The 21,746-nt window shown below is 41.2% G+C and overlaps 1 protein-coding gene across 2 annotated transcripts in view; it reads right to left on the bottom strand.

The window, feature by feature from the left end:
• The window catches only part of pth1r (parathyroid hormone 1 receptor), a 66,708-nt gene that overhangs the window by 32,487 nt on the left and 12,475 nt on the right, over nt 1-21,746 (bottom strand). For both annotated transcript variants that reach the window (XM_080777565.1, XM_080777564.1), the window contains exon 2: nt 3,873-3,975. In XM_080777565.1, coding sequence (XP_080633691.1) covers nt 3,873-3,975 — 103 coding nt within the window. The remainder of the gene's footprint in view (nt 1-3,872; nt 3,976-21,746) is intronic.

Below are 21,746 nucleotides of genomic sequence, written 5' to 3' on the forward strand. Positions count from 1 at the left end.
CTTTCCTCTAGGAATTAGGCCTACAGGTGCCTGGAAAAGTGCACTGTCTGCATGCCTGCCGTGCATGACATGTCAGACTGCATTAGATCTGATGGAGGACAGAGGAGGACCATCGACTCTTTTAGGGCCTGGTGTATATATATCCCATTCTGACCTGAGATCAGATTCTATAAATGTCTTCTACATCCTGACAGTTTTCTGAAAAAGCTATGTTTCTATGTCAGTCGTTCTTCGATTTTTCAAAAATAGCAGACCTACAAGCTCGTAGCGCGCTATGAGCTTGTAGATCTGCTATTTTTCAATAGCTAAAGCATAACGTAATGCTAACACCAAAAGGGGTTCCCGCCCCAAAATGGGTTAAATATGTACGAGTGTTCTGCACTGTGTTAACGTTCATGGCCGTTCTGATCAATACACTGTGAGAAGCAACACATGTTCTTTTCCCCTTTACATTTAAAACACCAAAGCCGCTTATACAAACTTGCCTTTTGATGCCGACAGTTTCAAATGGCACATTTTCAAAATACAAACCACAGATCTGTGGACATTTTGTCGGAAAGGAGGAAACGCAATATGAAGCGGCATAACTGCACTAGCAGCTATAAGCTATCAACAAAAGGCCTTTGTGTTCTTAGCGTGAAAATAAACATCTTTAATTATGTGTTTCATTTACCGGAGGGGGTATCGTTTGAGAGAGTCTAAAGAATCCAATTTAATGAAACCGCACGGCACTGGGGTTATAAAGAGAAAATAATACCATGGGTCTGGGATGTAGGAATTCAAACAACGGCAGGAAAATGTCAGTAACCACAATGAGATGGATGGAAACTGACGCTGTTTGGACACCCATAAGTATACAAATACCCCCCTGGACACGCATCACTCATAACATCACTCGCAAAGCCACAAGGAGGACCGGGGGAAAAACACAACCACATTCCTCAACACAAGAATATCAAATGACATTCCAACTGGATTCATAGTAGAGTTCTCAACGAACGGGCCTGGAAATGAAGGCCCCGGCCGGCCCTATAACTGATCAGGCTATAGAGGCCCCCCGGCCAGACTAATTAGCATAGATTTTTTAGCCCGGCCCTAATACGTCGGGTTGGGCAGAATTTGAGAACTCTACAGTCTTAAAGTGAAATGCCAGTCAGCACCATCTTCATATTAGATTAAATAACAGAACAGAACTACAATTTTTATTATTATAAAATAATCAATATATATTCTTTTCATGGAGCCCCGAGGCCCGGCCCGGCCCTACTGATTAGCATACATTTTAGTAGTCCTGTCCCAGGAGGTGTGATTTTTGCTCTAGAGGGGCGGAGTCAAACTTTCCGGCAAAATCAGCCGGGGCATCCTATTGGTTCAGCCATCTGTGCTGAACCCCCTCCTCCTCATTTAGGTAAATTGAACACAGCGTGCAATTTACGTGAAATCTTTCACAGACTTTCCTACATAGGCGGAGGAATACATCCCACCCTTTTCACATTGGCCTGTTATAGCGCCACCAGGAGGCCACAACCTGACCTGCTGGCCTGGTGGAGACCTGTGTTTTTATTTTCTTTATTTCTTTTCGAGGGCCTCCTATATACAGCTTTTGTGCCCACAAAATGTCCACAACACAAACATTAAATGCCATTGACAATGAAGGGAAATTTAACGTCATCTTGTCCCCACACGTCTCATATTTGCCATCGACAATGAAAGGAGAAATTAGGTCAAATGTCCGCCTAACATGACGTAGATTTGTGTCAACAGGCAACAGGCATTCTGGTTGGCCAGTATGAGACGATGATGATGATGTCTGATGATAAGAGCGCCCCTCACTTCACACAGGTGTGATTTTTTCCACCCCTATGCCCAGCTTTGTGGATCTGTGTGAACACAAACATCGGCTGATCCCATAGCGATGATTTGATTGGCTGAGCAAAGTACATTATTGAAGACAAAAGTGAGGGCAGAAAGTGAAGACGCCAAAAGTGATTGGGACGGAATGACATGTGTGATTATTTGATTGGTTGAGCACGGAATGTGATGTATGATGATGTATTCTGATAAGAGCGACCCTCACTTCACAAGAGTATATATATATATATATATATATATAAATTGCGTCCCCGAAGCTACTGGATTGATAACGGAGTCCAAATTGACTAGTTGCCAAGGTATTTGATTGAAGGTGGCGACATTCAGCTATCATTCCCTTCGTGATCAATACCAGGGGGGTTCTCAAACTTTTAAATTTTGCGATCCTATTGTTGGCATCTATTGTTGTATCTGGGAGAATGTGTGGGGAATAAAAGCGTAATGGGGAAGGCATTCAGAGTGCCCAGCGGGTTTAATAGCGTTTCATTTCTAACAATGTTGTCCGAGGGCTGAATATCCACCGCCATTCCATTGAAATGTCAACAACAGATATGCAAAATGATCATCCTTTTCACAGCCATAGTGGTGATTAACCCATTCAGACCTGAGGATGCGTCTGTGTCACACTATAGCTTTTAATTCACTTTAACCGTTATTTGAAACTTTAGCCGTTGAAGAATAGCAAATCTACAAGCTCATATCGATTGCTATTTTTAAAAAATCGTGGCACGAATCTTTGAATATATATTCTTCCACAGGGAACAATTTAACTCAAATCTTTGCTTCTGGGGGGGTCCAACCTATTTTCAGATGGGAGGGGGGGGGGGGGGGGGGCTGAATACATGTCATTTTGGGGCTCCTTGACATGAAAAGGTTTGAGAACCACTGACATAAAAACATACTGTAGGTTTTTCAGGAAACTCTCACGATTTAGAAGACATTAGTAGAATCTGGTCCTCAGGTCTTTAAAGGGCTAATCAATGCTGCTACCCCAGTAGTACCTTGTTTTGAATACATTGATTACCCACCTGCTGTCATACACTTTTAACCCATGTTGGGCGCCTGGGCGGGAACCCCTTTTGGTGTTTTAAACATTATGTTATAATTTAGCTATTAGAAAAGTAGCAGATCTACAAGCTCATGAGCTTGTAGGTCTGCTATTTTTGAAAAATCGTGAAAATGTGGCCCAAATGTTTGAATAATATTCTTTCACACTTTCACAGTGAACGTTTTTTAACTCAAATCTTTGCTTCTGGGGAGGTCCCTGGAACTACATATTTTCAGAAGGCGGCCGGCGGCCAATTACATATATTTTTGGTGGGTCCTTGACATGAAAATGTTTGAGAACCACTGACATAGAAACATAGGGTTTTAACCCTGTGAGAACCACTGACATTGAAACATAGGGTTTTAACCCTGTGAGAACCACTGACATAGAAACATAGGGTTTTAACCCTGTGAGAACCACTGACATTGAAACATAGGGTTTTTCAGAGAAAACTGCCAGGATTTAGAAAGGCATTTTTTATAGAATCGTCCTCACGTCTAAAGGGATTAATCTGCCGCTTCGTATGCCAGGCGTCAACATGGTAATTGAGCCTATGTGTCACCCGTGTGACATCCATGACAACATCATCACCTTCTAGGAAACATGAGCCAACGAACCGATACTGCTTAACGAGCACAGCTGTCCGTGCAATGGAATGAAAACTGACGGGCATGCGCTTAGCCCATTCTGACCTGAGATCAGATTCTAATAATGTCTTCCACATCCTGACAGTTTTCTGAAAAAGCCATGTTTCTATGTCAGTCGTTCTTCGATTTTTCTAAAATAGCAGACCTACAAGCTCGTAGCGTGCCACTCGGTGGCGCGCTATGAGCTTGTAGATCTGCTATTTTTCCAATAGCTAAAGCATAACATAATGCTGACACCAAAAGGGGTTCCCGCCCAGAATAGGTTGGAATCAATATGAAATCAAACGAGAGACAGTTCTGCTCACCAGGAAGCCTCTGCTTCGCCTTGATGTTCCCCTCGCAGTTCCGCTTAGCTTTGAACAACAGGCCGATCTGCTCCTCTTTTGTGAGAACGTCATCTGCGTACACCTGCGTGGAAAAGGAAAAGAGGGGACATGCAATCAGTGGTGGTGGTGGGAATGCTCAAGTGTACACGTTATAAGTTAGCACTTGCGCGAACATGAATTTGCCACGGGTGAGTTCTGAGAAAAAGCCACGCTGCGAAAGCAAATCATTTTCATCAATCATTTCCTTTTAAACAACATGGCATTTCTCTCCATCGGATCCATCCGTCCGTTCTGATAATTGTAGGACAGGACACAGCTAGCATAAACATCATCCTCACAGTATGACGCCGTCAGGGCCAAAGCATAATGTCCTGGACTCCTGGCATTAACCAGCTGAGCATGCAAATGCACCATTAGATTGATATTATTTTCTTTGCTCAATCTCTACATCACCACCAGCTACTATAGCAGTGGGTGGTATAGTATAGTGTGTGTGCAATGCATGGATGCAGCCATGACAAATTCCCTGTCACACATTTGGCTTTAAAACCCATTTTGGGCCGGAACCCCTTTTGGTGTTAGCATTATGTTATGGCTTTAGCCATTGAAAAAATCTTAATATGATCATTTTTGAAAAGCAAATCACAAATCTTTCATGGAGGTGCCTGGCTGGCACAAGATAATTTCTGATCCACGGCCAAACACATCTGCCGTACAGTACGTTGGATTTGCTGTTCTCCATTAATGGAGATTTCGGCATGAAATAATTGAGAACAAGAAGAACAAAGAAATGAAGCAAATAACGTGTTAAAAGTATCGCCTCAATTCAACAGGGCGGTCTGCTTGTTGTGCCTAATTTATGACCATGTTTGCTTGGCAAAGATACGTTTTTTCATGGTTGAAAGTCTGTTTGTCTGGAACAGACATGGCATTTTGTTTTCCTGTGTCAAAGCAACGCAGACAATATTAAGATAATTTATGTAAATATACATAAATAAAAAATAAAGTACAAATATACACAGATTATCATAGACTGGGTATGCACTGATTTACTATTATGTTAATTCATGTCTTAACCACACATAAATCACAGAGATATACAAAGAGTTTGCCGTTTTCTTTTTTTTGCCAGTTTCAGTTTCACTTGCTGTGAAAGTGTTTATTGTTCCAGTTGGTATTGCTGTGATATGCCCCACTATGTGGTCACAATCCCTTATAGTCACTAATCGGATGTGACATCGTCGTAGTGGAGAAAAATACATTTTAAACTGACATTTTTCCCTTCTTACACCTTGTGATTTAAAAAAGAAAAAGAAAAAAAAAAGCTTTTGAACGTTGTGTTTGAGAGAGAGCACCATAATAGCTCAGGTGTGGTTTTCCATTCAGGGAAACATTTTCCCCTCTAATAGTTCGCTTTGGCTGGCGTACTGTTTGCCTTGGGATCACTTTGAGTCAGTAACAAATATGACTGCATTGAAAATGACAAGAATCATCCTTGGCAATAGGGGGTGACAGGAGACGTCTGTATGGCTCACACTGTAGCTCTCTAAATAAATGAAAAGCCAATGTCGCGAGTCAAGCATTCTGTAGAGAGATTAACGAAGAAGGAGTTTCTCCATTGTCCTTTCGACTTTTCTTCTTACGGCCAGTGGCCGTAACGTAAAATGCAACGATTGCGATCACCACGACTGTGGATAATCAATATCACAAGAATTCCATTCATGCGCTGTGCATTTATTTGCTTAAACAATCGAGTACACCTGGTTCATGTTAGACATGGGATACTATTGAAAGCAGGCATTTTATTTCACGCAAAAGGGGCTGACTCTGATTCCATTTTGGTCTATTTTTACTGTTCCTGCATTTTGCTCTTATACTTTTGCTCACAATATAAATTCCATGCATAATTATCTGTTTCTCTGGACACAAATGCATATGTTCATTACATAAAGTTACCTAATCAGGGAGACAAGCTGGCATGTTGACACGTTTGTTAATTATTTAAGACGCAGGGAAATTAAAAATGAGTGCTCTGCGACTGTCTGGTGTATACAGCTTGTTATTAAAGGGAAACTTCACTGGTATTTAACACAAATCCTATTGGTCTATTTTTGAAGAGGACATGGATGAAAAATGTCCTCCAGCAGGCCTACAGTTTCAAAGAGTTTCGCGTAGACCGGTGATTAACTGCCAATGCATGTTTTTAATATATAACCCATTAGGGTCTGTATTAATTTCAAATATCGGTCTTTAGCAACATTTGTATATATAGTTAGGCCTATTTGTCCTCCAAGTCTAAGGGGGGGGGAGACGGGAGTAGGGTTCTCGGCAGGAATTAAGAAAGAAACAAACTCGCTTGGCTCCTCCTTTATGTATAGTCGAGACAGACTCGTTGGCTCACACAATTTAAACACACAAACTCTACGGCTGAAAGTGCATTTAGAATGGCCCATATGACAGGTAGTCATTTGGGGGGATTTAGATGTGTATACATTGTCTACGGTGCTATAGGCTATAATTTCCTGTCGCTTAAAATTAAAGCGTAAATACCAGGGCCGGCGTGAGGGTTTTTCGCTGTGCCCTCAACCATAATACCTCGATCCATCAATATTTTCACTACTTTCAGGCTTGAAATAAGGATGTCCAGTTTGAGAGCTGAATGAGGTTACAGAGGGAAGACGTTTATGGGCTTTGCACGGTAAACAACCACAGATGGAACAACATTTCGCCCCCACAGGCGAACAAGGATAGATACAACCCGTTTACTGTAGAACTCACGCCAATATAGAATATTCCACTGACCAGCTCCAGTGGAGCGGAGACCATTTTCATCTAAATCCCTCACCTCTGTTTCTCGAACTAAATTCGTGACCAATGGGCAGCCAGTAAACACTAAACAGAGGAAAGTAAAGGTGGCATCATCGTCAGCAACACAATCATCATCATCATTATTAGTGGTCTGAAGTAACTACCCCTATTGGCCTGAATATATATAATGTGTTTTTTCCAATGGAAACATCCTAAATAACGGGGTCGTAGGCCTATTATAATCGGGGACTAGACTATTTTGACATTTTGTATTTGTACTTTACTTGAGTATGTAACACTTTCAGTAATTGTTTTACTTTTACTCCACTACATTGGCAAATATTGTACTTTTACTCCATTGATTCTTCTTAGAAAACCTACAGTAACCACTTCAGCCCTATGTATGGGCCATTTGAAAATAGCCGATCTACAAGCTCACAATGCGTCGTGACGCGACACATTGTGAGCTTGTAGATCTGCTATTTTCAAAAGAAATTGAATACACTTGAAAACTTGAAATGAGACATTCTGCATAATTAGTACTTTTACATTTGGTATAAGTACATTTCGATGCCAATGCTTTTTCCGGACTTTTACTTGTAAAGGAGTCGTATTGCTACTTTTACTTAAGTAAAACATTTGAGTACTTTTCCCCACCACAGTGGGAAATATACCATACCATTACCATACCACAATAACATTATTCATAATCTTTATGATCATTATTCTATTTTGTGTAATATGTGTAAGTGTAATATCAGTCATTTTGACGGCATCAAGGCCCGCCCAAATACATTTCAGTCGACTAAATCAACTGTAGAGTTAGTCGACTAAAATCTAAAGACATTTAGTCAACCAAAACTAGACTAAAACACTAAAACATTCCGAGTGGCTAAAATGTGACTAAAACGAAGTGAAAACTATTCAAGAGACAAAAAACTAAAATCAAGATTTGCTGCCAAAAACAACACTGGTGAGCAGCAGCACGTTCCACATGCACCCAGATGGACTACTGTATGTACAGTATGTGTGTACATGTGGTTGATCTGCATCTACATTTAGTGCAACACTACAAACAATGGCATTGGCATTGCTCCCGATCCCATTACGATCATTGATTCTGAGCATCTGCCGATACCAATTTCCCCCGATATTTATATTCTTATAGAACACGTTCATGCCATATCACAATAGTACAATGTCCCAAATCACAGACAATATCCACTAATATCATGACATGGATATAATATTGACGCTGGGGATGGTCCCGAGATCACGTTTTTGTTGTCTCCCGATCCGATTCCGATCATTTGAAAATGACGCGATCTCCCCCCCCCCCCCCCCGATTTCACATCACCCGATCCGATCGGGACAACCCTACAGGCATAATGGGTAAAACACTAATTATAATCCTCATAACAGCTCTTTTCTAAGTGTTAGTGTACTGTAGGGTTCACTTTTCCTCAAAAGCCAGAGATGCATCCTTCATCTGCAGGGACCAATTTAACCCATTCTGACCCGAGATCAGATTCTAAAAAATGTCTTCTACATCCTGACAGTTTTCCATTCTGACCTGAGATCAGATTAAAAAAAATGTCTTCTACGTCACCCGTTCTTCGATTTTTCCAAAAATAGCAGACCATACAAGCTTGTAGATCTGCTATTTTTCAATAGCTAAAGCACAACACGATGCTATAACACCAAAAGGGGTTCCCACCCAAAGTGGGTTAAAGCGCAGATGGATCTCATAGATATGAAGTATCATTTACCACGTTCAGAAGAGCATCCTGGGTAATAAGTGTGCTGCCTGATTATTTTTGAAAACTATTCCTCCTCCACTGGCCGCGGTCCAAACCACGAAAGTAAACAGAACTCTCACAGGGAGAAACATGCACATTCTTTTTTTTCTCTCTCTCTCTCTCTCGCACTCTCTCTCTCTCTCTCACGCTCTCTCTCTCTCTCTCTACAGCATTTCATTCAAAATACAGTATTCTTTTTGTTAAATACTTTTGAGTTTGTGCCAATATGAAAATTAGAAAAATACACACACCATATAAATATGTGTTTTCATCACTGGGTTCCTGGAATACACACTGGACTTGAATAAACCACCGTTCCTATTTGTCTTCTGAGACTGTGGGTTAATGACTTAAACTGAAGCCCTCTTCAAGGATGTATGAAGGGACCAATATTGAGTTTATTCCATTTATATCAAGCCAATAATTATGCTGTGCAAATTAGTAAATTGTGTGGAAATATATTGTCATTCGCTTTTCTTATTCCAATATTTGATTACTAAATTAACGGAAATTAATCTGCGATATTATTAACCTCCCAAATGTTGTCCCTTGTTGTTGCTTTTCTGACTCTTTTGAGAAAAAAGGAAAAAAAGGGAAAAAAACAGTGTGGAGTCATAAGTCTGGAGGCTGTGCATACATTGAGTGGAAACATCAAGTTTCCGGCGCATACTGTAACCAACAGTCCTCATTATGGACAAGCTTGCACAATGGTACCGCTTTTTTTCTCCTCCCTTTTCTCTCTCTCTCTCTCTCTCCCTGTCTCTCTCTCTCTCACTCGCTTTTTTTTTGTAAGAAAGCTGTGGTTGACCAGAACCATTTCCTGAAATGTCTTCAGTGAATTGTGGAGTCAAATGCTGAGGCTGGGAAAACAGATTCTCACTCAAAGACACATGATTGAAACAGCTTCTTCTAATCCAAGAAGCCTGAATAAAAACAATGACAATAAATGCAGTAGACAGTCAATTCCACAGAGTGGATTACAGATTACACTCTATAGCTCGTCAGTTACAGTCAACCTTTTAGTAATACAGTAGTATTGAATGTGGAAACTATACACCACACAAGCAGACACAAGCAGTCAGTCTGTAACTATATCTATAGCTGGGACCAGGGCTCTTCACGTTCTTCAAGGCACCCTTAGCTGAGAGAGAGAGATGAAGCAGGGACCCCCACTACATAAAATTGTGTTTCATAGATATTATAAAGCTTCATATAATGGTTGAACCCCACGGCAGCTTTTAACCCATTTTATGCGGGAACCCCTTTTGGTGTTAGCTATTGAAAAATAGCAGATCTACAAGCTCATAGCGCGCCACCGAGTGGCGCGCTACGAGCTTGTAGGTCTGCTATTTTTGAAAAATCGAAGAGCGACTGACGTAGAAGACATTTTTTAGAATCTGATCTCAGGTCAGAATGGAAAACTGTCAGGATGTAGAAGACATTTTTTAGAATCTGATCTCAGGTCAGAATGGGTTAAATGTAAGTCGCTCTGGACCAAGAGCGTCTGCTAAATGCCTAAATTGTAAATTGTAAAGAAATATAATCTTGTCAGTATGACATTCCCTACATTTGCGTCACATTTGTGTGCCGAAACAAATTAATCTACAGCACGCAAAGATGCCAGAAGTGTTTAGCAGAGGTGTAGGTTTAGATCTACAAACCATTTACAACTGGGGGGAAAAAATGAAATGTGTGTATACTTCTAAAAAAGTATTTTGTGTGATCCTAAATGAAGAGGAATGTCCATTATTTCAACCAAAATTGCACTTGGCCGTGACGTTGAAAGAGTCCATAATTATTACCAAAACAACCAACATATTTGGCATTTAATTCCCACATGGTTAAAGGAACACACTTCATAACATGTATACATGCCCATGTGGTTTCACTTATAGCTGCTATTGCTGCTGTTAATGTTGATCAAATGATAGATTAAAAATCACACCCGTGTGAAGTGATTGGTGCAACTCCGTGTGGGAGTCCCCAGGTCGTCCCCGGAAGTTCCCGACCCACAGTTATGAGCCCAGGGTTCTGGCCCGGTTCCCGGCGAGCCCCCCCCCCCCCCGCAGCAGCTGTTATTTTGTCACGATCGCGCTAATGAAACCAAACGCTACACGGTGACGGTACAGGATTATTATTTCATGTCAAAACGAAAAGATTATGTTATCCATAAAGTATTACCTATAGGCCTAATGCCTAATGTGTCACTCATGTTTAACTAAGTTTTCCACATGTCCAAAGCAATTCATGAAAAAGACATAAGCCTAACCCTTTTTTAAATAAATCATACTATACATTGTTGATAATGATATAACGCCATTTAGGTCAATGATATATAACAATAATAGGCCTATAGCAGCGAACTGTCATCCGGTCCGTGACAATATAAAGGTTGGGAACCCCTGCTGTACTGTACTGTACAGTCACACCCAAAATCATACAGTTTATATGTTTGTGTGTGTGTGTGTGTGTGTGTGTGTGTGTGTGGCTGTAGGTTAGGCTGCACAACAGTGACACTTGGTGATGAAAACCAACCAAACGCAATTTTCGTGCTTGTACACAGAGACCCTGCCAGACACACACACACACACACACACACACACACACACACACACACACACACACACACACACACACACACACACACACACACACACACACACACACACACACACACACACACACACACACACACACACACACACACACACACACACACACACACACACACACACACCTCCGTATAGGAGTGGTTGCACCACTCAAAAAGGGGGGGGGGGGGGTGCATTATATAAGGCTATTTGCTGTGTGGAATATATGGCCCCAAAGTACAGGAACAGTTTGTAGAACATGTTGCTGCTTTTCATTTCATGGCAAATTTCACTTGACCAAAATATGGGTCATTTGGGGATAAGCAAGCAACGAAATAGTAAATGTTTAATGCGAGGGAAATGGGGCCAAACTGTGCGTGCTATTGACACAAACGCTCTGTGTCCTGGTCCAGTGTTTAGATATGATTTGCCTGTCAACATAAAAGCCTCTGATCACAACTCCCGGTATAGTATTTTGATTGGAAACACATGCCTTATTAATTTGCCTAGATCACTCGAGAGCCATCCAATAATGCAGCCCTCTGTGTCAACTAAATCCATTAACTGCCGACGAGATTGGGAGGGCAAATGAGCATGCAAAGTGAGACTTTCCTCTCCAGATCACACTTCGTCACATGGATGATAAATAATATACCGATAATATTTACACTGGTCACTAGCAAAGCGCCTGTATTATGGGGAATACAGACGTATGTTTGTTTTATGTACTTGCCTTGGTCATTTGCCATTCTTTACACCATAGGCTAACATTTACCGTACTTCCTTGTTGTTGGCCTGCGTTCAAAATGAGATCCCAGGGGCTTTTTTTTTTTCGTACTTTCCTCCCCCCCCCCCCGCCACCCCCCTTTTTTTTACTTTCAGAAAATAGGGAGAATCTAGAAAATTATAACTCGGGCTGAATCTTGTTTTTAATGGCCCTGTCCACTATCTGGAAAAAAAAACACGAATATATGTTTCAGTACACGTCTGACACATTACACCACGTGAATGTTTTAACGGATGAGGTTCTTGGATATTATAAACTCTATGACTCACTGCCACTCCTCTTCAACTGTGCAATTTGCATTTGATGATAAAAACCACAAACCACAAGACTGGTTGTCCTTTGGAAATGCTCGCAGACCACATTCTGACTTAAAGCAGCATTCAGTTCCTAATTATACCCTACTCTGGTCATGAAGTCTGAAGAACAGCACTTTTGTCCCTGATGGAAACATTGTGTGTACTCACTCCATGCAGCAGCATACATACATACATACAGTAACAGTAATAGTATACACAGCACGTATCACTGTAGGTCTGACTGTGTTGTTCTGTCCAATTGGAAATTGAGGCCTTGTTTTGTTGTTAAATAAGACTTATATAATTCTATATTTTCGATAGCAATTATTGTTAGTATGTTTGCTCAGTGACAGGGGTTACCCCATTTCTCCAGCTCTTTAGTAAAAACAGAAAATGAGTAGGCACTTATATGTACGGATGTCCCGGTCATCTTTTGATTTTGAGTATCTGCCAATAGCAATTTTTCACAATCCCGATATTTATATTTGTGTAGAACACTTATATCAGTATTTAAAATCACAGACGATATGCAGTCTAATATCATAATATGGATATAATATTGACACTATAGGGATGTTCCTGGATCACCATTTTTGCTCCCGATCCGATTCCGATGACGCGATCGCCCCCCCGATTTCCGATCAAGTGATCCGATCGGGACATCCCTACTTATCCCATTCTGGGCGAGAAACCCTTTTGGTGTTATCATTATGCTATGCTTTAGCTATTGAAAAATAGCAGATCTACAAACTCATAGCCTATTTTTGAAAAATCGAACGACTGACATAGAAACATAGCTTTTTCAGAAAACTGTCAGGATGTAGAAGACCATTTTAGAATCTGATCTCAGGTCAAAATGGGTTGAATGCCTACTTATGCACGTCAAGGAGATCCCATGCCACAGGGTAAACAAAGGGATGAAACGAAACAAATAAGTACAAATTTGGTACTGTGTCCTAAAATAAATATTTTCTGTTGGGACATGGCCAAGGCATTTCTGGGGGTCCCCAGCAGCAAAACAACGTTGAGAACCCCTGCCCTAGGGGACACAGGGAGGAGAACATGCAAACTCCACACAGAAGGGCCCTTTTGCCAACCCCACCGGGGTATAAGGGCACTGATGACGCAGAGGAGAGAACACGCCCCCAGCAGGAATCGAACCCAGGAGCTTCTAGCTGTGAGGCGACAGCGCTACCGACTGCGCCACCCTGCAGCCCCCAAGGACTTGAACTTTGATTCAACCTCTATGTTTTACATAATGCATGTCTAATGCTTTTCTTTTTTGAGAGAGAGAGAGAGAGAATACCGTATTTTCTGTTACTAACGAGCTGGAGCGAAGGGGAGACCCTTGTTATTGAACAAACACAATATACATAGCAATGATAGCAAAATCACTTACTTGCGACAGTGTCACACCCAAAAATAGCAGATGTGCAAGCTCACAATGCGTCACATCTGCAATATGTTGTGAGCTTGCATATCTGCCCTTTTTGCGTGCGTGACACACCGCCGTAGAATTAACCGTTGGAGCCAGCATGACAATGGGTTATTTTTAAATGCATCTGGAAGACACAGTATATGCTGTATAGTGTATACACACAGATATACACATATTGCTGCCAGGAGGAGTGGTCTGTGTGTATAGAGACTCAATCAAGATTAAGGATTAAAAATATATTTTTTAAAACGTACCACAAAGGCTTTCTATTTTAATCACGCAGCTTTACTCTTCATCCTCATAGTTACAGATGGTAGAAGACAATGAGAGAGTACTGTATATTATGTAACTTAGCCATCTTAGGTGGTTCAGGCATCTGGTTAGGATGCCTCTCGGGCGTCTCCCTATAGGGAGGTCCTTGATGCACGTCCCACTGGGAGGAGACCCCGGGGCAGACCGAGGCGCAGTTGGAGGAAACGCATCGACTCACTGGCCTTGGAACGTCTCGGGATCCCCCAGGAGGAAGTCATCACTAAATGTTGCTCTGGAGAGGGAAGTCTGGAACACTCTGGTGGAGCTGTTGCCCCCGCGACCAGACTACGGATAAGCGGTTGAAGATGGATGGATGGATGTAATATATATATTTCAGATGTACAGTAAAACCTAGACTTGACAGCTTGTATACTTGGCTCATATTATATTAGTCCCGTATTTCATCTATACCGTTTTCACTCCATAAAAAATAAAAAGGTCATGTGCATTATATACTAGAAACAACACAGTAGTGTGATCTCCCACACAAGAAACTACTTCATAGTTTGGATGTCCTTAAGTAGACTCAGAATACATAAAAATTACATTCTAGCCTATAGTGATGGGTGCAAATTGAATTAGTGTAAGGTTTTTAAAAGGTTGTGTAGATCTACAGATTGTGTCAAAAAGCCCAAACCACACCAAAGGGTCAGGTCGGGACAAAACGGTTTAAAAACAAAAAGTGACTAAGGTTTGGGCTTCAGAGCTACATTAGCCGGGAAAACAGAAATGGAGAGTGAGAGTCAATGGGCCAATAAATCAGATACTCTGCACATCACCGCGAGCCGACCATGAAAATGTAGTGGAGCGAAGACAAAATGGTAAATGGTACATTCAAATAGCACCTTTATCTAATACGCATACACAAAAACAATCAGCGTTTTTCTCAAGAACACTTACTTACGAAGTCATGAGTAACACATTCTACAATATTTACCAGGGTCAGACGGTGTTCTAATGGACTCATCCATTTTTTAAGAGAGGCAAAGAACATAACAAGCGAGAAAGAATGAAGAGGCTCCTAAATTGCACTAAAAGCTTTTTCAAGGTAAAGTTCTTCATTTCCTGACAAAAGGTTTCCTAAATTAATGATGACAGTGCTATTTTTTTTTCTTTCTTTTCTGCCTGTATCGATAGATTTTTTGAAAAACATTTAAAAAATTGTTCAAATAACCGATCTAGCTCACAACGTAATACGTATCGTTTTTTTCTTCTTTCAAAACAGTACAAAAATGGCTAAAATGTTTAGGCACAAGGCCAAAGGGCCAGGGTGGGTAAGGTACACAAGACAAGACACAGGGCCCACAATGTTCACTTCAAGAAGAGCTACCCTGTGTCAACACTTTTTTCAACATCCGATTAAAGCATCAATCAGCCTTGAACCCATTTTGGGCGGGAACCCCTTTTGGTGTTTAGCATTATGTTATGCTTTAGCTATTGAAAATTAGCAGATCTACAAGCTCATAGCACGCCACCGAGTGGCGCGCTACGAGCTTGTAGGTCTGCTATTTTTTGAAAAATCGAAGAACGACTGACATAGAAACATGGCTTTTCCAGAAAACTGTCAGGATGTAGAAGACATTTTTAGAATCTGATCTCAGGTCAGAATGAATTAAAGCATCAATCAGCCTCAACATTCATTGTTTATTCAGCATCAGCCAGTCCATCATGACAAATCAGCCGCTTGTGCTTTGACACGTTCCACTAGCTCTTGATTTCATTTTCATCAACGCTGCAATTAGCATGGCAGTAAACAGCTGCTTGTTCCCAGAAAGCACATGCTGCTGTCAGCGTTGCTGAAGAATACTCGCCATACTAAAAGTGATGCTCAGCGCTGCAATCAAAAGGTGTCATGGCAGAATAACACTCCACAGAGAAGATTGTCCCTGATTGTCCGATGGGTGGACTGACATGCCCTGCATGGGGATTGCTTTAGGTTGCTACATGTGCTCCTTCCCACTCTCAGGTGTTATGCTGCTTATGCATGATCATTAATCAATGATTTTTGTATATATTTACTCTTTTTTCTGTCATTGTAATATTTGCCTGATGAAGACCTATATCCTAGACGGTCAAAACGTTGCAAAATTGTTGTCTTAAAATAAAGTACGTCTCGGAGCTCTACAAACTGGTGTGCTGGATGTTCTATCAAGCACTATATATCAGCCCTTTAAACATTAGAAGAAGCCCCCCGCTAGCCTTTACATGCATGAGTAGGTGGGTAGTACTGCTTACTCATGCTTGTCATGTTTAATAGAGATGCGCCGTCCTAGAATATTGACATAGAAAACCTTTTCCACTTTGAACCTGCTGAGTAATTTAAACTAAAGCACCACTTTTCAACCTCACTAATATTCATGATAAAATACCACAATTTTGTTCTACTCAGTCTGTGTCTCATAGGAAGGCTGTGGGCGGTTCGGGAACCTGTCCACCAGTGACATCATCGTTAGGCCGATTATTTTTTTATTTATTTTTATTTGGGGACCCCCCCAGAATGAAGAAAAGACGGAAGGGACAGCTTCTCCGTTCTTGTACTGGTTGTGTGCGTATGCTTGTTTCCGTTGTTGTGTGCATATGCTTGTTTCTGTTGCTGTGCGCATGTGCTTGTCTCTGTGCACGTGGGCACCTGCTCAAGCCAACCATAACAATCTCAGTGTTCCTAATGACCTTGCTAAAATACATTTTGGGGGGGAAAGACAGCATTGCCAACTCTCCAGTAACGAAAATAGCTATAGTGGCTCCTCGAAAAGTAGCTAGAAGTCGCTAGGGGTGGGATATGCGTGTGCGAAGCGCGCGCCGCCCCCTAGCGACTTTTAGGCGCCCCAGCAACGAAAATATGGAGCCAGCCCAGAACACCATTTCCTTGCTCTGTGCACATAACCGAGCCGGGGAAGCCAGACGCGCCGAGCTGGCCCGAACACTTTAGTGTTGCCAACTTAGCGGATTTGAGGCCGAGAGAGGGAAAATTAAGAAAAAGGAGGGTTTTATCTCTGGCGACTGTCAACACGATTTGTCCCCAATTCACCAGAAAAAGTAGCTAGATTTCTCTCCAGAAAGACTCGCTAGTGGGGTCTGGGAAGAAGCTAAATATGTCGACAAATCTGCTAAGTTGGCAACACTGAGCATAACAATATTATAGTCAGTCATGATGCAACACACAATTCAGAATGAAACAATATATCAGGTTTCAAGCTGTTTTGCAAGTTGAGCCATAATTGCAATGGTTTGTGCTGTACAGTAAATAAATACGTTTTACCACTTAAAACTGTCCACATCAAAGCACAGCACAATAATGCAATCAGTGCTCTGGAGACATGTTTGTACAAAATAATAGCTGTACCACTACCACTCCAAGCGACAGTGGTGGACTAATTAAGTACATTTACATTACTGTAGTACATTTGTGAGGTAATTGTACATTGGGTGAGTATTTCCAATTTCCATTACTTTTATTTCTACTCCACTACAGTACATCTCAGTGTGTACATCAGTGACAAATATTGTACTTTTACTCGACTACATTTATTTGAAAACGTTTAGTTACTATAGTTACTTTGGCCATTTGAAAACAGACGATCTACAAGCTCACAAACAATGCATGGCGATGCGATGCAATTATGAGCTCGCGGATCTGCCATTTTCAAAATATACTGCATAGTGAGTACTTTCTACTTTTGGTGCTTTAAGTACATTTTGAATTCCAGCGTTTTACTTGTGAGTACTTCTACATTGCAGTATTGATACTTTTACTTGAGTAAAACAATTGAGTACTGTTTCCACCACTACAAGCAAGCAAACAAGCCCTTTTACACCGACATCCAGGGAACTAGGACACAGACACAACAAGGCCCCCTAATTTTAAGTACACTCGCAATAAGTATGTCTAAATTGGAGAATAATCAGGCAGTGATGAATTATCCAAGGTGTATCTCTTTGTCCCCCAAATTCCTCTCCGATTTGCAGAATCAAGAGCTTGGAGTTAGTGGAACCTCGATGGGCAGTTCAGACTGAATCGTGTGATTTCCAGGGGAGCCACATCAGGACACTTCCTTTTTAAGATTTAGAATTTTAAGTGTGAATTCTTCTTCCATGAATACAGTTATTCTGAATACATGATGTCAGCTAATGGCCAAGGAACTGTGACTATCACTGTAGAATAAATCAGAGAATCCATACTTTGCATTCTACGTCTTTCTTTAGTCTACTCTACACAGCATTGATAAGGGCCAGGCAAAAGCAATATTACCAAACAAGCATCCTGTCTTCTCACATCATTGTGTTGCATATACAGTCATTTACCCATAATGCAACGAAAATAACAACAGGTGGTTCCAGGGTTGCATTAAACAAAATGAGTTAATATTAGAAAATAGCTTATATCTACAACCTCACAATGCATTTTAAACTTAGATTTGCCATGTTCAATTAAATGTCGTTTTGTAACACAAATCGTGCATGGGTGTCCCTGGCCAAATACATTATAATTATGGGTCCTTGACCCTTATGAGGCCAAATACATATTAAATTATGGGTCCTTGACCCTTATGAAAACGTTTGTGAACCACTGATGTATAGGTAGTGAGGAAAATAAATTGGCAGCAGCACCTACTATGAAGGATACTGATCGGAGAGTGAAACATTGTTTGCATAGGCCTACACATGGGTTGGACTGTGCATGGTATATTGCCGTTGAGGTCTGTAACCGGCCTGTCAGCATGAGCTTTCCACTTTCCACTTACAACAAGGTCGCTAGTGCTGAGACCTTTGAAACCATGTTTTATTTAACTGAAAATGACTGGAGCTCATGGAGGAAAAGCAGAGTCTATGTCAACAGCCAACGGTGTGCATGGATAAGACATTGCTATTAGTGGATGTCAACGTGTAACCGGATAGCCGTTTAGCCGACCGTTAAGAAATATCCCAATATTCTTATCGGCCTTACGGTTAATTTGCATAATAATAAATGCGTGTTCTGATCTTAAATAGTAACAGTGCAACATTAACATTACAGAGACTGTAGTTGTCATTGTACAATACTTTAGAACAGTTGTCGTGTTGTGTTGCACACATGCCTAAAATTGCGCCCGCGTTGAAAACAATGTATTTCAAACTCCAGCTTGTCACACTCCGAGCGCCGTTTTCTGCCCCCTCAATGGCAATGACAAGTTCTTTGTCGTACTTCTGGCTCTGCACAACGGTAGCTCTGCGGTTGTCAAAACTAAAAAAGAGTGACAGCGAGACAAACATGTCGACCGTATTGGCGTATAAATGAAGTGGAGACAATGGAGACACTTATTAATTAAATCCATTATTGGCCTGGAGAAAGTTTACAGCTGCCGCATTCTTGAGTCCTCCGTCTCCCCATAATGGCACAGCTATGTGCTATCTATGTTTACCAGACGAACTGAGAGGGTTTTCTCGTCGTCAGCGAAAAGTCAACAAACAAGCTGAACATTGACATGCAATGTTGATCTTCTTTATTAATAATAATAAAAAAGGCTTAGCCCAAGCGGCCAGTGGCTTTATAGGTAGCTAGCCACGGTAGGTTGCTCAGATATGGAATGGAGCGTTGTATTATGTTTTGGACTCGCAATTTATCTCAAACTTCTACCCATGTAAAAATGTAAAGTAAGTGAATTATTTACTTATTTGCAATATACCTATCACTGGAGATAATATTTCACAAATATTGAAACTTATCAGACAGTTACCGTATATTTCCAAATAACAACCCTTACTCAAATAGCCTCCCACTACCTAATAACAGCCCAGGTTCTGACACCATTTTGCGTATTATAACCGCCTCGTCCAAATAACCGCCCTCGTCCATATAAACGCCCCCTATAGTCAGCCTCATTAATATATATATACACAAAGCGTGTTGAGTTTGCAGATCTCCTATTTTCTGCGCGCCACTCACGTGGCCTCACCACCGCACAACAGCGGAACACCAAAGTCCTCCACATCCCAAACATAAATGTACTGTGTAGTCATTCGTGCTATACTCAGCCTATGCACAACCGATTGATTTAATTCAAAGTGGTATATATTCTGTCAATTTCTGTGAAATGTTTGTCATTCCGTGTATATACAAGGTCCAAGTGTTCCGTCGTACAGCTCGTTGTGAGCTTGCAGATCGCAGGTGGCCGCTCACCATGAAATTATAACCACCCAGCAGTTGATTTCACTTTTTCTGGTTTTAAACTGGTTGAAAATGTATTCATTAAAAAACTCAGCACATGTATTACATCTATAAGGCCAAACCTCATTTGAAAGAATATATTAAGAGTATATGACAGCCTTTAAAAACGTTTATAATATTGCAATTTTACACAGCTGTGCTACCAAACTAATTACATCATGCCAGTCTGTTTGCGGTGACCTGGGTCAAATCAATTAAGCAGCAGGAGCTGCCTATAAGCTCCCCTATTATAAATATTAAATCAAAAAGACAAAAGACGTTGCCTGCTATATTATATGATTATCATACCTTTTCATTTTGCACAAAAAAAACATGCTCGACAGGAACTGTAACCAAATAATGGAACTGTAACCAAATAATCTAGATAAAGTCCCCCTCTGGGCACAGGTCTCCACCAGGGCAGGTCAGGTTGTGGCCTCCTGATGGCGCTATAATAGGCCAACGTGAATAGGGTGCCATTTCTTCTTACGCCTTGGATGGCAATTGGATGATTTGAGGCATTTTGTTCCAAAAATGTGTTTTTCTAAAATCTACCTGTTGGTATAACAGGCCAATGTGAAAAGGGTAGGACTAGGATATATTCCTCAGCCTAGTAGGAACGTCTGTGAAAGATTTCACGTAAATGGCATGCCGTGTTCATGATTTGAGGCTTTTTGTTCAAAATCCTGTTACATACTGTATATTTCAAAGGGCGTCCCGACTCCCAAGTCAATCCCCAATATCTGAATCGGACTCGATCGAGGCATATTTTTTGATGAACCGCTATCTAGGCAGCATATCGTTCATTCAATGCCGGATCCATCCATCTAATGATTTATTTATCCTCAATAAATAGCTATGTGATGCAAACAGGTGCATATGGGCTGAAAGCAGAATATCAAACATGCCAACACTGTGGAAGCACTTCCAACAACTGCACCGTGTCCTAAAGCAACGCCCCATGCACTCTGCACTCCTGATTGCAATTATAGTGACATTTTGCCAACATCGCTTGCATGGTAGATGATTGCTGTCATTTGATGTTTGCTCAATGCCATTGCTCAGCGTGACAGTGCTGACCGACTGACTTCAATAGGTTACTGTACAAGCCGGTGACTGACTTCAATAGGTTACTGTACAAGGGTGACTGACTTCAATAGGTTACTGTACAAGGGTGACTGACTTCAATAGGTTACTGTACAAGCCAGTGACTGACTTCAATAGTTTACTGTATATGGGTGACTGACTTCAATAGGTTACTGTACAAGGTGCTATGTCGGATGCCCATCTTTACACTGTGTTGTTGTGGGCCATGCAGCATTTGGTCATATTGTCAGTCGGTGTCATATTTCACTTACCACGTCAAAGAGGTTATTAGTGGAAGAAAGAAGGGTCCTAAAGTTTACTCCTGCGTGAGTATGAGTGCTTTGTATATTTCACAACAGCCAGTAGATGATGCAAGTATACTGTAATCTCATTTCCTGTGTCTGTGGCTTGCACAATGCCAGGCAGAAGAGTAAAGGAACCCGTAACTGGTTGACAACATTGATTAAGGTATTTGACGCAGCCGAGCAGACGACCACATTGATGGACGGCACACAATGAATCCACCAGATCAGTGGCCTTGTGGTTAGAGCG

The sequence above is a fragment of the Protomyctophum bolini genome (assembly GCF_963924005.1).
Source record: "Protomyctophum bolini genome assembly, chromosome: 12".
Lineage (NCBI taxonomy): Eukaryota > Metazoa > Chordata > Actinopteri > Myctophiformes > Myctophidae > Protomyctophum > Protomyctophum bolini.